The following is a 16697-nucleotide window of genomic DNA, read 5'->3' on the forward strand; positions in this document are numbered from 1 at the left end:
AAAGATGTCCAAATGGGGAGGGGTGAGTCAGAACCCCAATGAGAATGAGAACTGAAGACAGGCCCCAAGTGTCTTTGCCTCGTGTGTACACATCTTTGGGGTATAGGTTGGAAATACAAAGCAAACCAATAAATAGGTGTTTATTGCCAGGCACAATGATAGGCAATTTGTGTGTAAGGGAGAGAAAAGGCCAAAATCGCTGTTTATACACAAGCCTGGTACTTCTTTATACCTGGGAACAGTGGTGAACGTGTTCCTGTGTTGTACTCATGGTCCTTGTGCGCCTAGGCAATGAAGAAGCAAGAATAATGAGGTCTGGATTTGGGGTTGAGGTTAGACAAATAGCTAAGGAAGAATGAATAGGACAAACCAGCTGTCATGACACTGCCACCTTGAATTTAGCTACCTAGTTTCTCTGCAAGTGAGAACCAACATTTTTGTGCCTGATTTTCCAGGGTTAGTTTGTGGCTAGCAATTAGTTCATTGTCTAGTCTTCTTCACAAGTGGCTTAGATTTTAGATAACGAGAACCGTGTAAGTAATCCTGTACTTCTTTCTACCTGCATTCTGTCTTTAGACTTCAGTGCTCCTTTGACCAAGTCAGTGCGGTGTTTCGTCTTACTTAGAGGACTAAAGGAATTTCTGTATCCAAGTTAAGGGGTACTAATAAGAAAGAATATGAAGACATTTTAGAGTCTGTCCCAACATTGTCTTTTTCTGCCTCTTCATAGGAAAAATCTGAATTATCTTTATCTTTGTGTCTAGCTGTGCTTCTGTTTAAAACCTGTATAGCACTTTACTGCTCCTTAATCCAGGCTAGATATAGTTTCTAAAGTAAGCATGCATGACTCAGTGTTGGAACTTTTCCAGGCAGAGCAATGAAAAATGTCCTCCGTGATCTTGGTTGGGTTAATAAACAAACCCATCTCAGAAAGGAAAGAGAATTCAGGTTTTTCCTGGGAACAGGTAGAAAAAGAATCAAACTGAGTTTGTACTCAAAAAAACAGCTTAAGCAGAAAGAGTCATTTGTTCTGTGGAATGAATAATGGCAGTTTGCTGTTCTTTCAGAGCTGTGCAAACTTTGTCATTCAAACCTGATTCTTTTTTGGCCACCTACAATGCCAGGCTCTCATGAGCACCTAGGACTAGGGACAGGAAGGCAGAATGCTGCTGATGGCCCTCGCACAGGAGGTACATGCACCTCTTAAAACGAGAACACACTTCTTCGGCCTTCTTCGGTTACCTAGTTAAATGCTTATTTAACTGTTTTCTCAACTTAATCCATAATTACCACCCATTTTCAGAAGGAAAGCAAGAAAGTTGTATTAATCCATTCTCACACTGCTATAAAGAAATACCTGAAACTGGGTAATTTATAAGGAAAAGAGGTTTAATTGGCTCACGGTTCTGCAGGCTGTACAGGAAGCATAGCAGGTTCTGCTTCTGAGGAGGCCCCAGGAAACTTAAAATGATAGCGGAAGGCAAAGGGGGAGCCAATACTTTATAAGGCCAATGCAGGAGGAAGAGAGAGGAAGGGGAGGTGCCCCTCACCTTAAAACAACCACATCTCATGATAACTCACTCACTCACTCTCATGAGAACAGCACCAAGGGGATGGATGGTGCTAACTCATTCATGAGAATCCACCCATGTGATCCAATCACCTCCCACCAGGCCCCATCTCCAACACTGGGGATAACAATTCAACATGAGATTTGGTGGGGACACAGAGCCAAACCATGTCAAAAGTATATCCTAGCACTTATTTTATGTTTTGAAAGAATGAAAACCATGGCCAGCATATGATGGCAAACAAAGGGTTACAGTGAAGACCCTCTCCTTCTTCCTACTGAGAAGAGAGGTGGAGAGTGAAGGGGGCAGTAAGTAAGTGCTCACTCTATTCTATACCTTGAGCATGGGACTGTCAGCTTTTCTCTGAGCCTCCGGTCCTGCCAGAAGGTACAGAGATGAGCTGGGCTTGCATCATCTCCACTGCAGGGCTTGCAGGTCCTCCAGCCTAACACAGAAGATCCTGGGCTACACGCAGGAACCTCCTGAAGTAGACAGCACAATTCCATCCTCCAAACACCACCTCCTGCTTCTTGTCGCTTCTCAGAATATTCACAGGAAACCTTACTTAACACAAGCTCTTGCTCCAAACTGAAAAATGAAAGGAGAAATACATGCAGATCTGGCATCTAACTAATGTTCCCATCAACTATTCTGTAACTCTGGGCTAGAATTAGACTTTTAGAATCCAAGTTTGAGGGATCAGGATCCTAATCCTACCATAATTTCTTTTTCTGACTCCTGCTTCCTTGTTCTTTTGAGAATGAAAATATCAGATCAAGGGAAAAGTAATGTGAGCAAATACAGTCATTGGGACTCTCTAGGCTGAGAATTTATTGTCTAAATGTTGAATGAGATATATGAGATATGAATCTTTGCTGGGTGCAGTGGCTTACATCTATAATCCCAGCACTTTGGGAGGCTGAATCATCTGAGGTCAGGAGTTCAACACCAGCCTGGTCAATATGGTGAAACCCTGCCTCTACTAAAAATACAGAAATTAGCTGGGCGTGGTGGCGGGTGCCTGTAATCCCTCCCAGCTACTCAGGAGGCTGAGGCAGGAGAATTGCTTGAACCCAGGAGGCAGAGGTTGTAATGAGTCGAGATTGTGCTACTATTCTTGCCTGGGCGACAGAGTGAGACTGTGTCTCAAAAAACAAAAAAAAAGGGAGCAACAGACACCAGGGCCTGCCTGGAGGTGGAGGGTGGGAGAAAAGCGAGGATCGAAAAACTACCAATTGGGTACTATGCTCACTACCCGGATGAGAAATAATCTGTACACCAAACCCCATGTGAGATGCAGATTTCCCATGTAACAAACCTGCATACGTACCCCTGAAACTACTAGAAGTACCACATTAATAGTGTGCATCTCCTTCTTCCTGCCTTGTTACTTCACTTTTTCTGTTCCATCTCTTAAAGTGGCATGTAAGGTACAATATCAAAGTATTGAGTGTTCCCTCTGCTTAACTGCTGGATATCCACTGGTACACATACACATCTTTGTATCTACATGGCAGACTTATGTAAGTCTGGATACTGTTTCTGGTGGATGGAACATAGAGCTTATATGACTTATCTGCAGTCCCTATATTTTGTTTTGTTTTATTTTGTTAATTGTATTCATTTTTTGAATAGGTAATAGATGCACATGGTACAAAATTCCCAAGGTACAAGAGTTTACGGTGAAAAGTAAGTCTCCCTCCTCTTTGCCCCAGTAAATACAGTTCCCATCTTGAAAGGCAATCACTGCTTTTTCATTGATTCCACATTTATTGAGCACCTACTATGTGCCAGGTTCTGTTCTGGGCAATGATATGAAGCAAAACCGACAAAGCCCCCTGCCCTCAAGGAGCTTACATTTTGATTACAAATTTCTTGTAATATTCATTCAATAGTATCTTAAGTTTTGTATGGCCAGCCCACTGTGGTAGTTAAAAGAAGGGCTCTAGAGTGACAGCAACTGATTTTGAATCCCATTTTCTCTATGTTCTAAGTCATCTTGGAGTATTTATTCCACCACTCTAAACTGTGTTTTATTTTGAAATGGAAATAACAATTCTGTTTTATAAGATTGTGAGAATTAAATGAAATAACACATATAAAACACCAAACAGTGCCTAAAACATAGTAAATGCTCAATAAGTATTAGTGTTAATTATAATTGATCTGATTCTACTGTTCTGTAATGCTGACTAGAGATAGTTAAAGGATTTATTTTCCCAATAGTTTTCATTTCCTCTCTTTGCTGTATGATCAAAGAAAATCACTTTCTAAAGGATAAGCAACAGTAAATTTAAGTCAAGTTTGATCATTAAACTCTTGTGTATTAGACTATTTGCTGATTTCTATTAAGAAATCAACTCCTAGTAAATCAGTAGAGTATAGAGACACTGTTTCTCTTTATTCCTTCTAATCTTTTTTAATCCCATGTAATTTGGAGGGTTGTACTATTTGGTCGGTACTATGAACTATTAATTTAAACTTTACAATGGGAGATTCTATATTTTACAGCGGAAGTAAACACTTCTGAGCAAAGTTTCTAACAATACAATTTGGTATCCTTATCTTAAGGAACTTTATGACTCAAGTCTCCAGCCAGATGGGAAAACAACTTTCAGTCCACGGAAAAGTGACAGACGTTTTCCTTGGTGATGGTCTTAAGGTCTTAAGGTGGAAAGAGATTAGAAGAAAAGTAGATCGCGTAGGGGAAGAAAAGGAGAGAAAAGAACTTCTAGGATAAGAAAATACTTTTAAATATTAGGCCAATAACTATTTCCTTTATTCGATATGAAAAAGGATCACTGGGGGCGTAATGAAAGACTGCAAGGATGTTGGGTTGGGTATATTACACAATATACTGGACCATTGACTTGGAGTCTAAAAAGGAATGAGGGTACACCTGTTTGGCCCACCACAGTCCTGATAATCATTTTTTTTTTTTTTTTTTTTTTTTTTTTTTGAGACGGAGTCTCGCTCTGCCGCCCAGGCTGGAGTGCAATGGCCGGATCTCAGCTCACTGCAAGCTCCGCCTCCCAGGTTCACGCCATTCTCCTGCCTCAGCCTCCCGAGTAGTTGGGACTACAGGCGCCCGCCACCTCGCCCGGCTAATTTTTTGTATTTTTAGTAGAGACGGGGTTTCACCGTGTTAGCCAGGATGGTCTCGATCTCCTGACCTCGTGATCCGCCCGTCTCAGCCTCTCAAAGTGCTGGGATTACAGGCTTGAGCCACCGCGCCCGGCCCTGATAATCATTTAATATACTCTCTTGCTGTCCTTTGTTCATGTTTCTATTTTGTATTGTTTTCCTGGCAGACAAAGTTGATGGATCTTTCAATGGTTGATTATGGTGTAGGCCATCTCTTCTTTCAGCCTAGTCACGATGTAGGGAGGACTAGGAAGAGGAGATTGCTGGGTAGTTAAAGTAAAATGCCTCTGAACCGTTTTTATTAATTGGTTAGTGGTGGGGTCAGGTAGATTTGGGGAGTTTTGTATTCTTTTTAAATATTTTGTAGGCTCTGATAATTTATTGACGGAAGTACATTAACAATAAGAACATCAGTGCTCAAGATAAAACTTTCAGGCCGGGCGCGGTGGCTCGCGCCTGTAATCCCAGCACTTTGGGAGGCCGAGGCGGGTGGATCACGAGATCAGGAGATCGAGACAATCCTGGCTAACACAGTGAAACTCTGTCTCTACTAAAAATACAAAAAAAAAAAAAATTAGCTGGGCATTGTGGCGGGCGCCTGTAGTCCCAGCTACTCGAGAGGCTGAGGCAGGAGAATGGCGTGAACCCAGGAGGCAGAGCTTGCAGTGAGCCGAGATCGCACCACTGTACTCCAGCCTGGGCGACAGAGGGAGACTCCATCTCAAAAAAATAAATAAATAAAAATAAATAAATAAATAAATATTTCAAAATGCATCAAGTCAATACTAAGTAAGTGAGGCCTTCTCTAATGGCATTTGCCACTGTGCTCCTGGGCTTTATGTATACACATCATTTATTGCGCTACAGAGCTAACTCTAATTTATTAGTGATACATTAGGCAACCAGAGTGCAACCCCTTTGGCTTACCTTTGGACCTTGTCATTTCTCATTTTTGTTTTGGTTACCTATTACAAAATAACAGCCCCCCCACCAAATTCAGTGATTTAAGGTCTTTTTATCTCCCTCAGTTCTGTGAGTTAACTGGGGCTCAGCTGAGTCTTGGGATCTTTTAAGAGATTGCAGTCAGATAGCAGCTGAGGCAGAGGAACGTGACCAGATGTCCAAGATGGAGTCTTCATCCAAAGGTCTGACACCTCAGCTAGGATGGCAGCAACAGCTGAGCGTTGTTGGCTGGGCATTTCTCTCTCTCTCTCTCTTTCTCTTTCTCGGACTCTCTCTCTCTCTCTCTCTCTGGTTCTAAGCAGCCTCTCCATGGGCTACCTTGAGCTTCTTTATAACATGGTGCTATCATCATAGTCAGATTTCTTACACTGGGACTGGCTTCCCCCAAACCACTGTTTCAAGAGACTTGAGGAGTCTGCAAGGTTTCTTTGAACACAAACTCATTCATTCAAAATCACTTTGCCAAGTTTTACTGTTCAAAATTTCAGCCAACCCAGATTCAAGTAGGGGTATTACACAAGGGCATGAATAGAAGGAAACGTAGTTCATTGGAGGTAGGGGTGAGGAGGGCATTTTAAAGACGAGCTACCAAAATCCTCTTTGCCTAAAAATAGTCAAATTCCTCTATAACACAACTGTTACTTCACTGCACCAAATACCTCTAGAAAACATAAACCTACACAACTCCTTTTTAGTGAGTGAAAATATTTGACTCTTGGTAACATTTTTAAGTTAAATATATCTGATATGAAATGCATGTCATCTTTTAATAAAATTACCTTAGTTGGCTTATACACACCTGTTCGAAGCTGCCAGTAGCCAAAATGTGTTTGGATTATATAGTGGATTAGAGAAAGTTAACAAATCACACAATAAAATTCATCTCATCCCTTTCTAATCTTTGGTACAGCAGTGTGTTGTACTATATGATAATGATAGAAAGTTTTGTTTATTGAAAGGAGTGTAAATGAACTTTGTTGTTGTTATTGTTCATTTATTCATTCCATCAACAACTTTTGTGATTACCTAACACAGTGCCTTGCTTATCATAAGTAATGGAGAACAGGGACACTTTAGTGCTGTCGTTGGATTTTGTCTTTACCAGTATAAATAGTAGCAAGTTAAATGCTATTTGAGTTCATGCATTCAGATATTTGGGCACTGGAAAAAGCTGTGCCACAGAATAATAGTAACCGTGCTGATTAAGCCCTTACTCTGTGCATTATTTCATTTGAATCTCCCCAGGAGGCCTGAGGGTAGAGGCAGACTTATTACCCCCAGTTTTATAGAGGCTGGAACTATGACTCAGCGCAGTTAAATGGTATTTCAAAGGTCACCCAATGAATACATGGTATAGCTTGAATTTGAACCTAGAGCACCTACTGTGCAAAACAGCATTAAAAGAATACCATTGTTTTTATTTCTAAATTCTATGTCTTTTAAGAAATGTTCTCACCATTCTAAAATGCTAAGTGGATAATTATTTAATGTTATAAGGCTATTTTATTTTCATTAATCTTTGGCTAAATGTGTTGACAACTCCCACCCCTACCCCAGACTTCTTTTGGTTTCATAGTGACCATTTCTGAAGTCTAAGAAGTGTGACTAAAGAATAATGGAAACTTACTTTCATTGAAATTTTACTGTATACCAGTCATTTAGCATAATATTTGAAAAGAGTGCTAAGTTGCCATGACATGTAGATTTAAAAGATAAAAATGAAAATAACATATTTATTATCAGTTATGGATTCCAAGATTATTTATGAGAACTTCCAATATACCTGGCCCAGGAAGAATATGGCTCCTAACTTAGAGGATCTCACCAGCCAATAGGAGAGACTAAGCAGATGTGTTTACTGGCAATACATTCTGATGAGGGACACCTAATGGTGAGTAGAGGGTGCGAGGGCTTCTAGAAAGAGTCAAAGATTAGAGAAGTTCATCTGGAAAAAACAATAAAGGTTCCACCAAGAGAATACACCTTAGTAAAGGCTCAAAGTCTAAAGAGTTTAAGGACTTCTAGGGACTGAAAAAATTCTGTATAACAGGAGGGAAGGTGGGTGTGGAAGAATAGCCAAGAAGGAAAAATAGCCAAGAAGTCAGTGGAAGGAACATTGCATCATAGGCCTTGCTCAGAAATTGGAATGAATGACAGTCTTTGAATAAGGCTTTGCTCAGTACTGTAGTTTGGATTCGAAATGCAGACTTAAAAAGCCGATGAACATTCAGACATTTCTCTTTAAACAAGACTTCCCCTTCTATTCTTTACAGTTGGAAATTATTCTCTGCTTGGGAATAGTTTTCAATATGTTCCAGACATTATAAATGACTTCCCTTCTATTTCCATGTATTTACCATGTTGATTACGGTCAAGCTGATCAGAGTAAAGCACCAGGTGTCATAGCATCCTAATATTACATGAATCATGCATTTATCTATTCATTTATGCGTGTATCCAGGGAAAACAGATTTTTTTCCCTACTTTATCAGTTCTACGATAAAGATTCCTGTGTATTTAGGTAACATTCCAAGGGGATAGATGTGCTCTTATAAAGGAGTGCTTCCTTCAGCAAGACAATTTCTAAACCCTTTACTTTCCAGGGGCAGTGGGGAAGCGCAAAAAAAAAAAAAAAAAAAAAAAAGCAATTAAAATGGCCTCTCCAGTGTACCCAGATGGAAGATGGGGAAGTCCTGCTAGTTTTTTCCTCTACTGCCAACATAACAGGGTGGAGCAGCTGAGAAGGAAGGCCACTGGTGGAGAGGGAAAGAAACAATGTAACAGCAAAGTGACAGAACTCAGCCCTGCCTCCTATCTGGGGCAACAGAGGCCTCTCCAGTCAACCCCAATTCTCCCTTTACTTTGCACTTCCACCAGGGACCTTTCGAAGGAGCACCAGTAAGTCCCTCCATATTAAATAGTTGAAAGAACTTGGGCCAAAAATAAAGCAGAACACCCATTTGCTTTTTCCAACTTGTCTCACTTCTGTTCCCTTCTTCAAACTCTTGATAAAAAGCAGCGGCAATTAGTGCATTGCAAAGTGCTTCTTGGAGAGTTGTGGGAATCACTGCTGCTTTCCTCAGCCCCAGTTTCACAACCTCAACTCAAGGGCAGGCCCTCCCTCTCTCTTTTTCCCCTCCTTCCACCTGACAGGGACCATAAATAACTGAGGCTCCCAGTGTTCCCAGCTGAGAACAAAGTTGAAAGTTTGCCTGGAGCTCCGTGCCACTCCCCTCCTGGGCCACTGCTTTGTTTTCTTCTAATGTTTTTCCTCTACCTGGGTTGGCTGTTTCTTCATTCATATTTGAGAAGAGTCACCTCCTGATTAAATGTAGCACTTCGCTCTCTCTCCCTACATGAAGGCTGTCTCGGTTACCCGACTAGGCAACGCGCATTGGTATCAAATTACCGAAAGTCTACACCGAGCAGTCCTCATATTTACATACAAATAACTCAGGGGCTTGCATTTATGTCACCATTCTGTCCTGCTAGAGGCTTGCCAGAGGAGTTTTTAATCCAATCAGAAGGAGCTTTAAAAGGATGTCTGCGGAGTGGTCAAAAGGATCTTAATCTCAATTAAGTGGCTTTTTTTTTAAAAGATTTTTTGGGAGGCCTGAAATTTTGAAAATCTTCGAACCCTGAGTGGGGAAAGATGTGTAATTCCTCAATTGCCTATGAGGATATCAAGATGCTGGGAGGAATTCAGCGGTGGTGAAGAGAGTGGATACAAACCAGGCATTGGTTTGCTTGAGCTGGTTTGGAGGTTGATTCTAAATCACTGCTTAAGGAATTCCTGGAAACATCAGGAAAACATTTGATCATCCAAGCCTAGTGGAAATGGCTTTACCGCAGAGTAAGATCTTTGAGTTGTACTTGGTGTGTGCTGTTTTTGTTTGAGATGCAGTGAATGTGCAAATAGCCCAGCCGTAAATAGTTACTTAAAATAATCTCTTGGTACTGGGTAGCAGCAGTAGAAAGTTGATCTGTTTAGTTTTTACATTTGCAAAAACAGTAGTTGACGGTGTATTTTTAGACTTGATTGGTAGTTTAAAAGCTGAGCTCTTGTGGTTTCCTGAGTTTAAATGAATGGAAATTGTAAACAGTACCTAATATAGGAATTGGAAAATATATCTGGGGGAATGAATCACTTACCTTTGAGAAAACACAACATGTACACTTTTGCAATCTCTTGGCCAGCGAAGCTTGTGTCCAGAAAGAGGGTAAGAGTTTGCCTGGGTGGGGAAGGAACTTTTCTGCAGCCTGTGCTACCTTTTGAGAAGGATGGGAAATGTCCCAGAGGGCAAAAGACAATTGAAAAACCTGCCTTGTCACTCTTGGAATGTGGTTTTTCCCTGTGAGGTCATGTTTTGCATACGTAGCTGGTAAAAGTATTTCACATAATTAACTCTTTGTCTTGATAATTAAAGAGCAATTTATATAGTCCTTTCAAAGTGCTAGAGCACCCATATTATCACTGGAGAATACTGCTTTGCTTTCCATGTAGATTTCAAGCATTGGGACAGTTGGGCTGTTGTTAATTTGATAGGTTTAGAAACATTTCAAAATTGACGTGTTCCAAGGCTCTCCAACCGAGCAACTTATGGTTCACATAACTTGCTAGTTTCTTACATAAGCCCCAAACTGAAATCCTGTGTGTGAGAAAACCGGTTGTTTTTTTTTTTTAAATGTCTGTTTCCTTCCCACATATAATTTCAAGAACAGTAATGAAGAGGTGGTTCTTATTTTGTAATCCATGTCCATTCAAACAAGCTGCCCTCATCGTGGGTGAGGTGAGGTGAGGAGAACTCTGACATAAAACATCTACCTGTCTAGTCAGCTGAGGCTTACGGGGAAGCAAAGGGATAGGGATAATGTTTTAAGATTTGTACTTAATACCAGGAATTGTTTCCACTACTTAAATTCACTCTTGAAATTGTGTACTAACCTTTACCTGTACCTTTTCCTTCTAAACGGGAGTTACAAAAAATTATCCAGGGGGAAGGGGAAGGTGAATATGAGATAATGGGGGATTTGCTGATAATCAAAGGAGTGATTTTCTCCACAGCTGACACATTCAAAAGGGAAGCTTTTGATGCAGGCTTGCTCTCTACATCTGCAGGTGAAGATGCAATGACGGGGGACACAGACAAATATCTTGGGCCACAGGACCTTAAGGAACTGGGTGATGATTCCCTGCCTGCAGAGGGTTACATGGGCTTTAGTCTCGGAGCGCGTTCTGCCAGGTACTTCATTGTTGCTGTCTTTCATAGTTAATTTAAAACGACCATGATTTGCCATAAATCAAAATCATGTTCATTTTTCACATTATCCCAAAATGTGTTCTTTGGATGAAGACATGAATTTAGCGAAATGTTCTCGACGCAAATACACATGCTCTGCTGTTTTCTTTTGTGGTTTGTAGTTGTTAATTTCATGTGATTGACCATGTTAATTGTGTGTTCTTTTTTTTCCCACTTTGCAGTCATGCTTCCAGCACAGTAGCAAAAGAGCTCACTGACAAAACTGGGAGAACCAATCTGAGTCACATATTTCAAAATTAAGTTTTGTTCCATATTGAAAGAAAATATTATTTGCTAATAAGTAAGAAATACATGTGTAGATTGTTCACTATTCTCTCTTTGTTATTGAAATAATAATTCAAGATTAAAAGAGAGCATTTTTGAAAAAAAATTATATTGTTTATTAAAGTTGTCCACCAAGTGTTTGAGTATCTCTTCTAAAACTGTTCCATTATTTTGTTTATAAGGGACATGTTGGAAGTATAACAGTGATTTACCAAAAGTCACAGACAGGAATGGTGACAAATTCAGTTCTTACAACTGAAGTGGAAAACTTCTGTATGGGAAAACCTTGACTCAAACTTTTCTTACACTGTTCAAAGAAACAGAACCTTGTGCAGAATTTGGAGACTTCTTTGCCCTAGTGTGGATTAACAGAGTGTTTGCTGACAGTGAAGTTATTTTAAAGCTAATAATTAAACCTTCTAAGCCAGAGCCCTGAGGACATTTTCCTATAGTTTAAGGATCTGTTGTAAAAAGTTTCATTGTCTAATAGTAAATGGCACTTCCCACAAAGTAAACCCTGGAGTTTATTCTCATTGTAGTTGGTGTGGCCAGTATGGATATTGAATTGATTTTTCTTCTAGTCTTTTTTTAGTAGGAATTTGAAACTCACATAGCTTAGTAGAACTTTTGCCTTATAAATACATTTATAAAAGGCCTTAAAGTCTTATTGTAGCAGGTGTCATTAACAGGAAGAGGAAAAATAACTTTAAAAAAATATGCAATATTTTAGGCGATCAAAGATAGCAACAAGTTAAAATGGAAAATATGTAGAACGTTTAAGGTTCTTGAGATCCTTTAGATCTTGTTTAAATCTTAGAGATTTATAACTTTTGAAATCCAACAACTAGCTTGTCTTCTCTTCTGATAATATATGACACATTTTGTGATCAATCATTTTTATGTAGAAAACTGTAGTAGCTGACCTCCAGTGACATAGGAAACCAGAATATCACACTGTAATTTTTTTCTTAATATAATTCCAAGGCTTTCATACTTCTAATTTTGATTGCACTATTATTTGTTGCTATTATATGTAACTCATTTTTTTTACTTTGATGACTCATGTTATGCTCAGAGGCAAACATTTTTAAAAACTCTATAAAGCCAATATTTTTAAGCACAATGTTAGAGTATTATCAAGTAAAATATATTCTGAGTGTAACATTTTAAAAGGAATACATTAAATGTGTAACTCATTCAACCATAACATTTTTTTTCTTTTTTCTCTGTCTGATTTTTTGCTTTCTATTCTGTTTTTTTTTTTTTCTAAAATTACTTTAAAATAGTCCCAAGATAAGGTAAGAAGACATGGCACTTTTATAGTGTTTCTCTTCCCTTTCCTGGCTCATGCTCTCATTTTTATTTTCTTTAGCATTGTAATGTGATGTGCTGTGATGTGCTGCGATGTGCTTTCTTTTTTTCTGCTCAGCTTTAGAAAAATCAGTAAAAATTTTGTGATTTTAAGAAAACTAGAAAGTGTATAATAAATATTACTTACGCAAAATTGATCAAATACTTAAGGAATTTCTTTCCCTTAACAAGTTTTGTATAGTGCATGAAGTAATTAAAGAAATTTCACTGGGTTTGAAAAGTCCTGATGTGAAGGGCTGTTTGTTTGCTGGTTGCTGTTTTATTTGAGTTGTGCTAGGTAAATTAGTATAAATTTAGAATTCTGGGGCATGTTTTTCTAACACTTCCTATATTTAACACTCAGGGTGTACTGATGGCTACAAATAAAATAGTTGGCCTTAGTTAAAAACAATTTAATGCTTTCTAGATCCCCATACAAATAATCTTTAATTTTAGGCTAGAAGTACTTGGAAGTATTCAGGATTCAGAGTGAAGCTTGATGGATTTAATTGACTCCATATGTCTAACTTAAATTGGTCTGGAATGATCAGAAGTAGGAACTTCAGACATTATGTAAAATGAAGACATCTTTAGGCCTTTCTGTTGATAGCTCCCAATTCTGGGCTCTGTTCTGCAGTTGGCACTCACAGAGAAATTAAAAGAAGGAGGAGATGTTTAAAAAGTATCAACAAATTTTAGATAAATTTAAAAATAGAAATTAAAATGAATGGATAATTATTTTTTAAAACTTTTAAGTGTTTGTCCACATAGAAAACTGTTTCATATACCACCAATGTTAACATATCATGCCATGGGGACCGTAATTTGAAGAAATGAATGTCTAATGCAGACAGTGGCCAGCGACTCTCAAATCACACCACTGGAGCAAAATTTAACATTGTTATGAGTACTTAGAAGCTGCACTAATAGTGTAGCCACTAGCCACCTATAGTTACTTAAATTAAAATTAGTTAAATTCAGTTGTTCATTCACACCAGCCACATTTCAAGTGCTCAGTAGCCAGTGTTGTTGGACAGCTCAGATTTAGCACATCCCCTTCATAGGAGAAAGTTCTGTCGGACAGCGTTGAGTTAGAGAACTCCTGCTCTTAGGGAGCTTCTACTGTATTTGAGGGAAGAAACTAGAAACTAGACTAAGAGACTAGAAACAGGAATGGCAGAAAGAAGGGCTTGCAATTGAAACTGGGGAAAAAACAGAGTAATGGGTTCCATGACTGGGCATGGAGGGCCTGACTGTGCAAGTGGCCAGAGTCATGTGGCTTACTAGATAAGTTCCTGTGTGCAGGAATTATGCTTATAATGGTCTTTTAGTAAGTTTTGCTGAATACACTAAATAATGACTCTGTAGAATGATGGTTGTTTGGGGATAAGAGAGGTCCATCTGAGATTCTCATAAAAGTGAAGGCTCCCAATCCTAGAAGAATGTACATACCTATCTGTGTAGACACTTAGAATGAGGCCTTTAATATCAGGATGCACTGTACCTTGATAAAAGGATACCCACTTTCTGGTTTTCTTTAGTATAGCAGGCAGTGGGAAAAAGAAATTGTTTTATGCAAAGAATCATTTATTTACTTCTTATGTATATCATCTTTGTTCATTTCCCCATCAAGCACACAAAAGGCAAGGCCAAAGCCAAAGTCTGACTAGTTCCACTGGTAAAGATACAAGAAGCCACTTTTAGATCCAGATGGTTTTTTAATTATACAGGCAGTGAAAGGAAGAAGTGAAAGGTGCTGGCTTCTCATGATCCTTGTCCCCTACACCTAAAAGGACACCAAAACAAAAGGGGCTGGATGTCTACAATGCTAGTTGTGGGATACCCCATTGCTGAGGAGCCAATACTAGACTTCAGCTAAATGGTTTTATATTCTGCAGCTCTGTTCCAAGGAGAGCAGAATAGGAATCCTCATACATCATTAGAAAGAGGAAGTGATGAAAGCTATCTCATGGCAGCCTCCCAGGTGAGACGGGGAGCTGAGTAGCAGATGGTCTCGTGGAAGCTCCTCACCAACCTCCATCCTCTGAGTTCCTGGAAGATCACAGGGTATTCTGTGAAGGCTCAGATTAGCTTCAATTCTGGTCTTTGCCTGTATGACTTACTTATGTGAATACATGCAAAGTCATGAGAGTGACATGGCAGAACTGTTCTCCCAAGGGCCCTGACTCTATTGGGTTTTAGTTTAGAGGTCACTGTGATGATGGCATATCAGGGCATCAGGGTACCTGCATCTGAGAAGTTCAAGGGCCATATGGAGGATTTACAGAGACTGGAAAGAACAGTCGAAGGAGCAAGAAAGACAACAGTAGAGCAAAGAAAGAATATTTGCAGTGAAGAACAAATAACCATGCAGGGAATATGAATGTTTCCTGAAAGCCAGGAAGATGGCCAAGAGGATCATGCAAAGTGTATTCGTAACACTACTTCCTTCTTGATATTTTCTATGAGTAGCAACAACAAACCAGAGTTCTCAGTAAGTCCCGAAGACTTATAAACAGACCCATTTAAAGTAGACATAATTCTAATCAGTAGCACATGTCAAGTAGACATAGACCAGAAAGAGGAGACATTCTAACATAAGATCTTGTCCTAGAAAAATCTACCAACTGTCTAGAATCATCTGGTTCTTCTCAATTGTCATGTCGGTTCAACTTCATAGTGAAACATCCAAAGTTTTCATGCATTTCATATTCTCAAAATTGGCCTAATTTTAAACAAAATCTAATCATAACATTGTCTACACTGAAGACATTTTCTCAAATATAAGGGATTTTACTTTTCACTATGTCCTTTCAAGAACAACTTTTGTTGATATTTTTAGCCATCTTGCCTGTTCTTAAAGTTGCATGCATTAATTTTTTTTTATTCATCTCATCATCATCTACCACTGTTGAATGGTTAACTGTAAATACAACAGCCTCCGCTCCTTCAGTTCGGATAGGTCTTACACCTTGAACAGAAGCTCCTATGCACGGGACAGCATGATGATTGAAGAACTCCTTGTGCCATCCAAAGAGCAGGTATGCATTCTTTTCAAAATAGCCTTTGACTATTAAACTTACATTTGTATGATTTAAACAAGCTCTTTGTCTTGTGACAAAAAATATATTTCTGTATGTTTGATTTTGCATTTGTAAATCTTCTGGTACTAGCCAGTTTAAAAAAAAAAAATAAGTTGTACTATAAGCAGAAATATTCCTGTCTTCTGCAGGTGAGGAAGATAGGAATATCAGAGAGGAACTCAGAAAGTCCTAGGAAATGTGTAGTTACCTTTCTCTTCTCTAGGTCAAATCTATTTCAATTTTTTAAAAGGAGAGTTAATAATCATTAGTAGCTGAAGTTGCTGGTATTAACCTCATAAATGTTTTGTTTTTTGGAGACAGAGTCTCTGTCACCCAGGCTGGAGTGCAGTGCCGTGATCTCAGCTCACTGCAGTCTCTGCCTCCTGGGTTCAAGTGATTCTCATGCCTCAGCCTCCTAAGTAGCTGGGACTACAGGCCCACCACCACAACCAGCTAAGTTTTGTATTTTTAGTAGAGACGGGATTTCACCATGTTGGCCAGGCTGGTCTAGAACTCCTGACTTTAAGTGATACACCTGCCTCGGCCTCCAAAATTGCTGGGATTACAGGTGTGAACCACTACACCCAGCCTGAATTTTGCTAAACAAACTGTGTATCTATGTTGGAATTTGTTAGAATTGTTTTTAATAAGTAAAGATGAGACTGGTCATTTTTTGTTCCCTTAGCTTCAAAGTTGCCTTTGATGGGTGTCTAAAGATGTGATAGTATTTTGCTTTCTACCAGAATCTCTGCTATATGCATTTGGTGTTTGTGTAATTTTTTTCTTCCAATAATTGTGGTTGAATTGATAGTGGGTTACTCTAAGAAGTTCCAGTAGCACAGCTTTCCTGCATGTGGGCTCAGGATGGTCCTGGAATAATTAATACACAGATAATACCTGGCTTTAAGTATGCACAGTAGTGATTTAATGATAGATGAAACTGGACAATAAAACATTTAAAGATGACGTATAATATTTAAACAATGTAAATGGTGAAATCA

At 39.1% G+C, this 16697-nt stretch overlaps 1 protein-coding gene across 8 annotated transcripts in view; it reads left to right on the top strand.

The window, feature by feature from the left end:
- Positions 1 to 16697, top strand: part of ANK3 (ankyrin 3) — a 701075-nt gene that overhangs the window by 579336 nt on the left and 105042 nt on the right. For 4 of the 8 annotated variants that reach the window (XM_015147572.3, XM_077946717.1, XM_015147571.3 and 1 more), the window contains 2 exons: positions 10798 to 10921; positions 15552 to 15654. In XM_015147572.3, coding sequence (XP_015003058.2) covers positions 10798 to 10921; positions 15552 to 15654 — 227 coding nt within the window. Of the gene's footprint in view, positions 1 to 3206; positions 3261 to 8836; positions 9532 to 10797; positions 10922 to 15551; positions 15655 to 16697 lie in introns of those variants that run through there. The other 4 variants (XM_077946716.1, XM_015147570.3, XM_077946715.1 and 1 more) reach the window with 3 other exon arrangements.

The sequence above is a fragment of the Macaca mulatta genome, chromosome 9 (genome assembly GCF_049350105.2).
Source record: "Macaca mulatta isolate MMU2019108-1 chromosome 9, T2T-MMU8v2.0, whole genome shotgun sequence".
Classification (NCBI taxonomy): Eukaryota; Metazoa; Chordata; class Mammalia; order Primates; family Cercopithecidae; genus Macaca; species Macaca mulatta.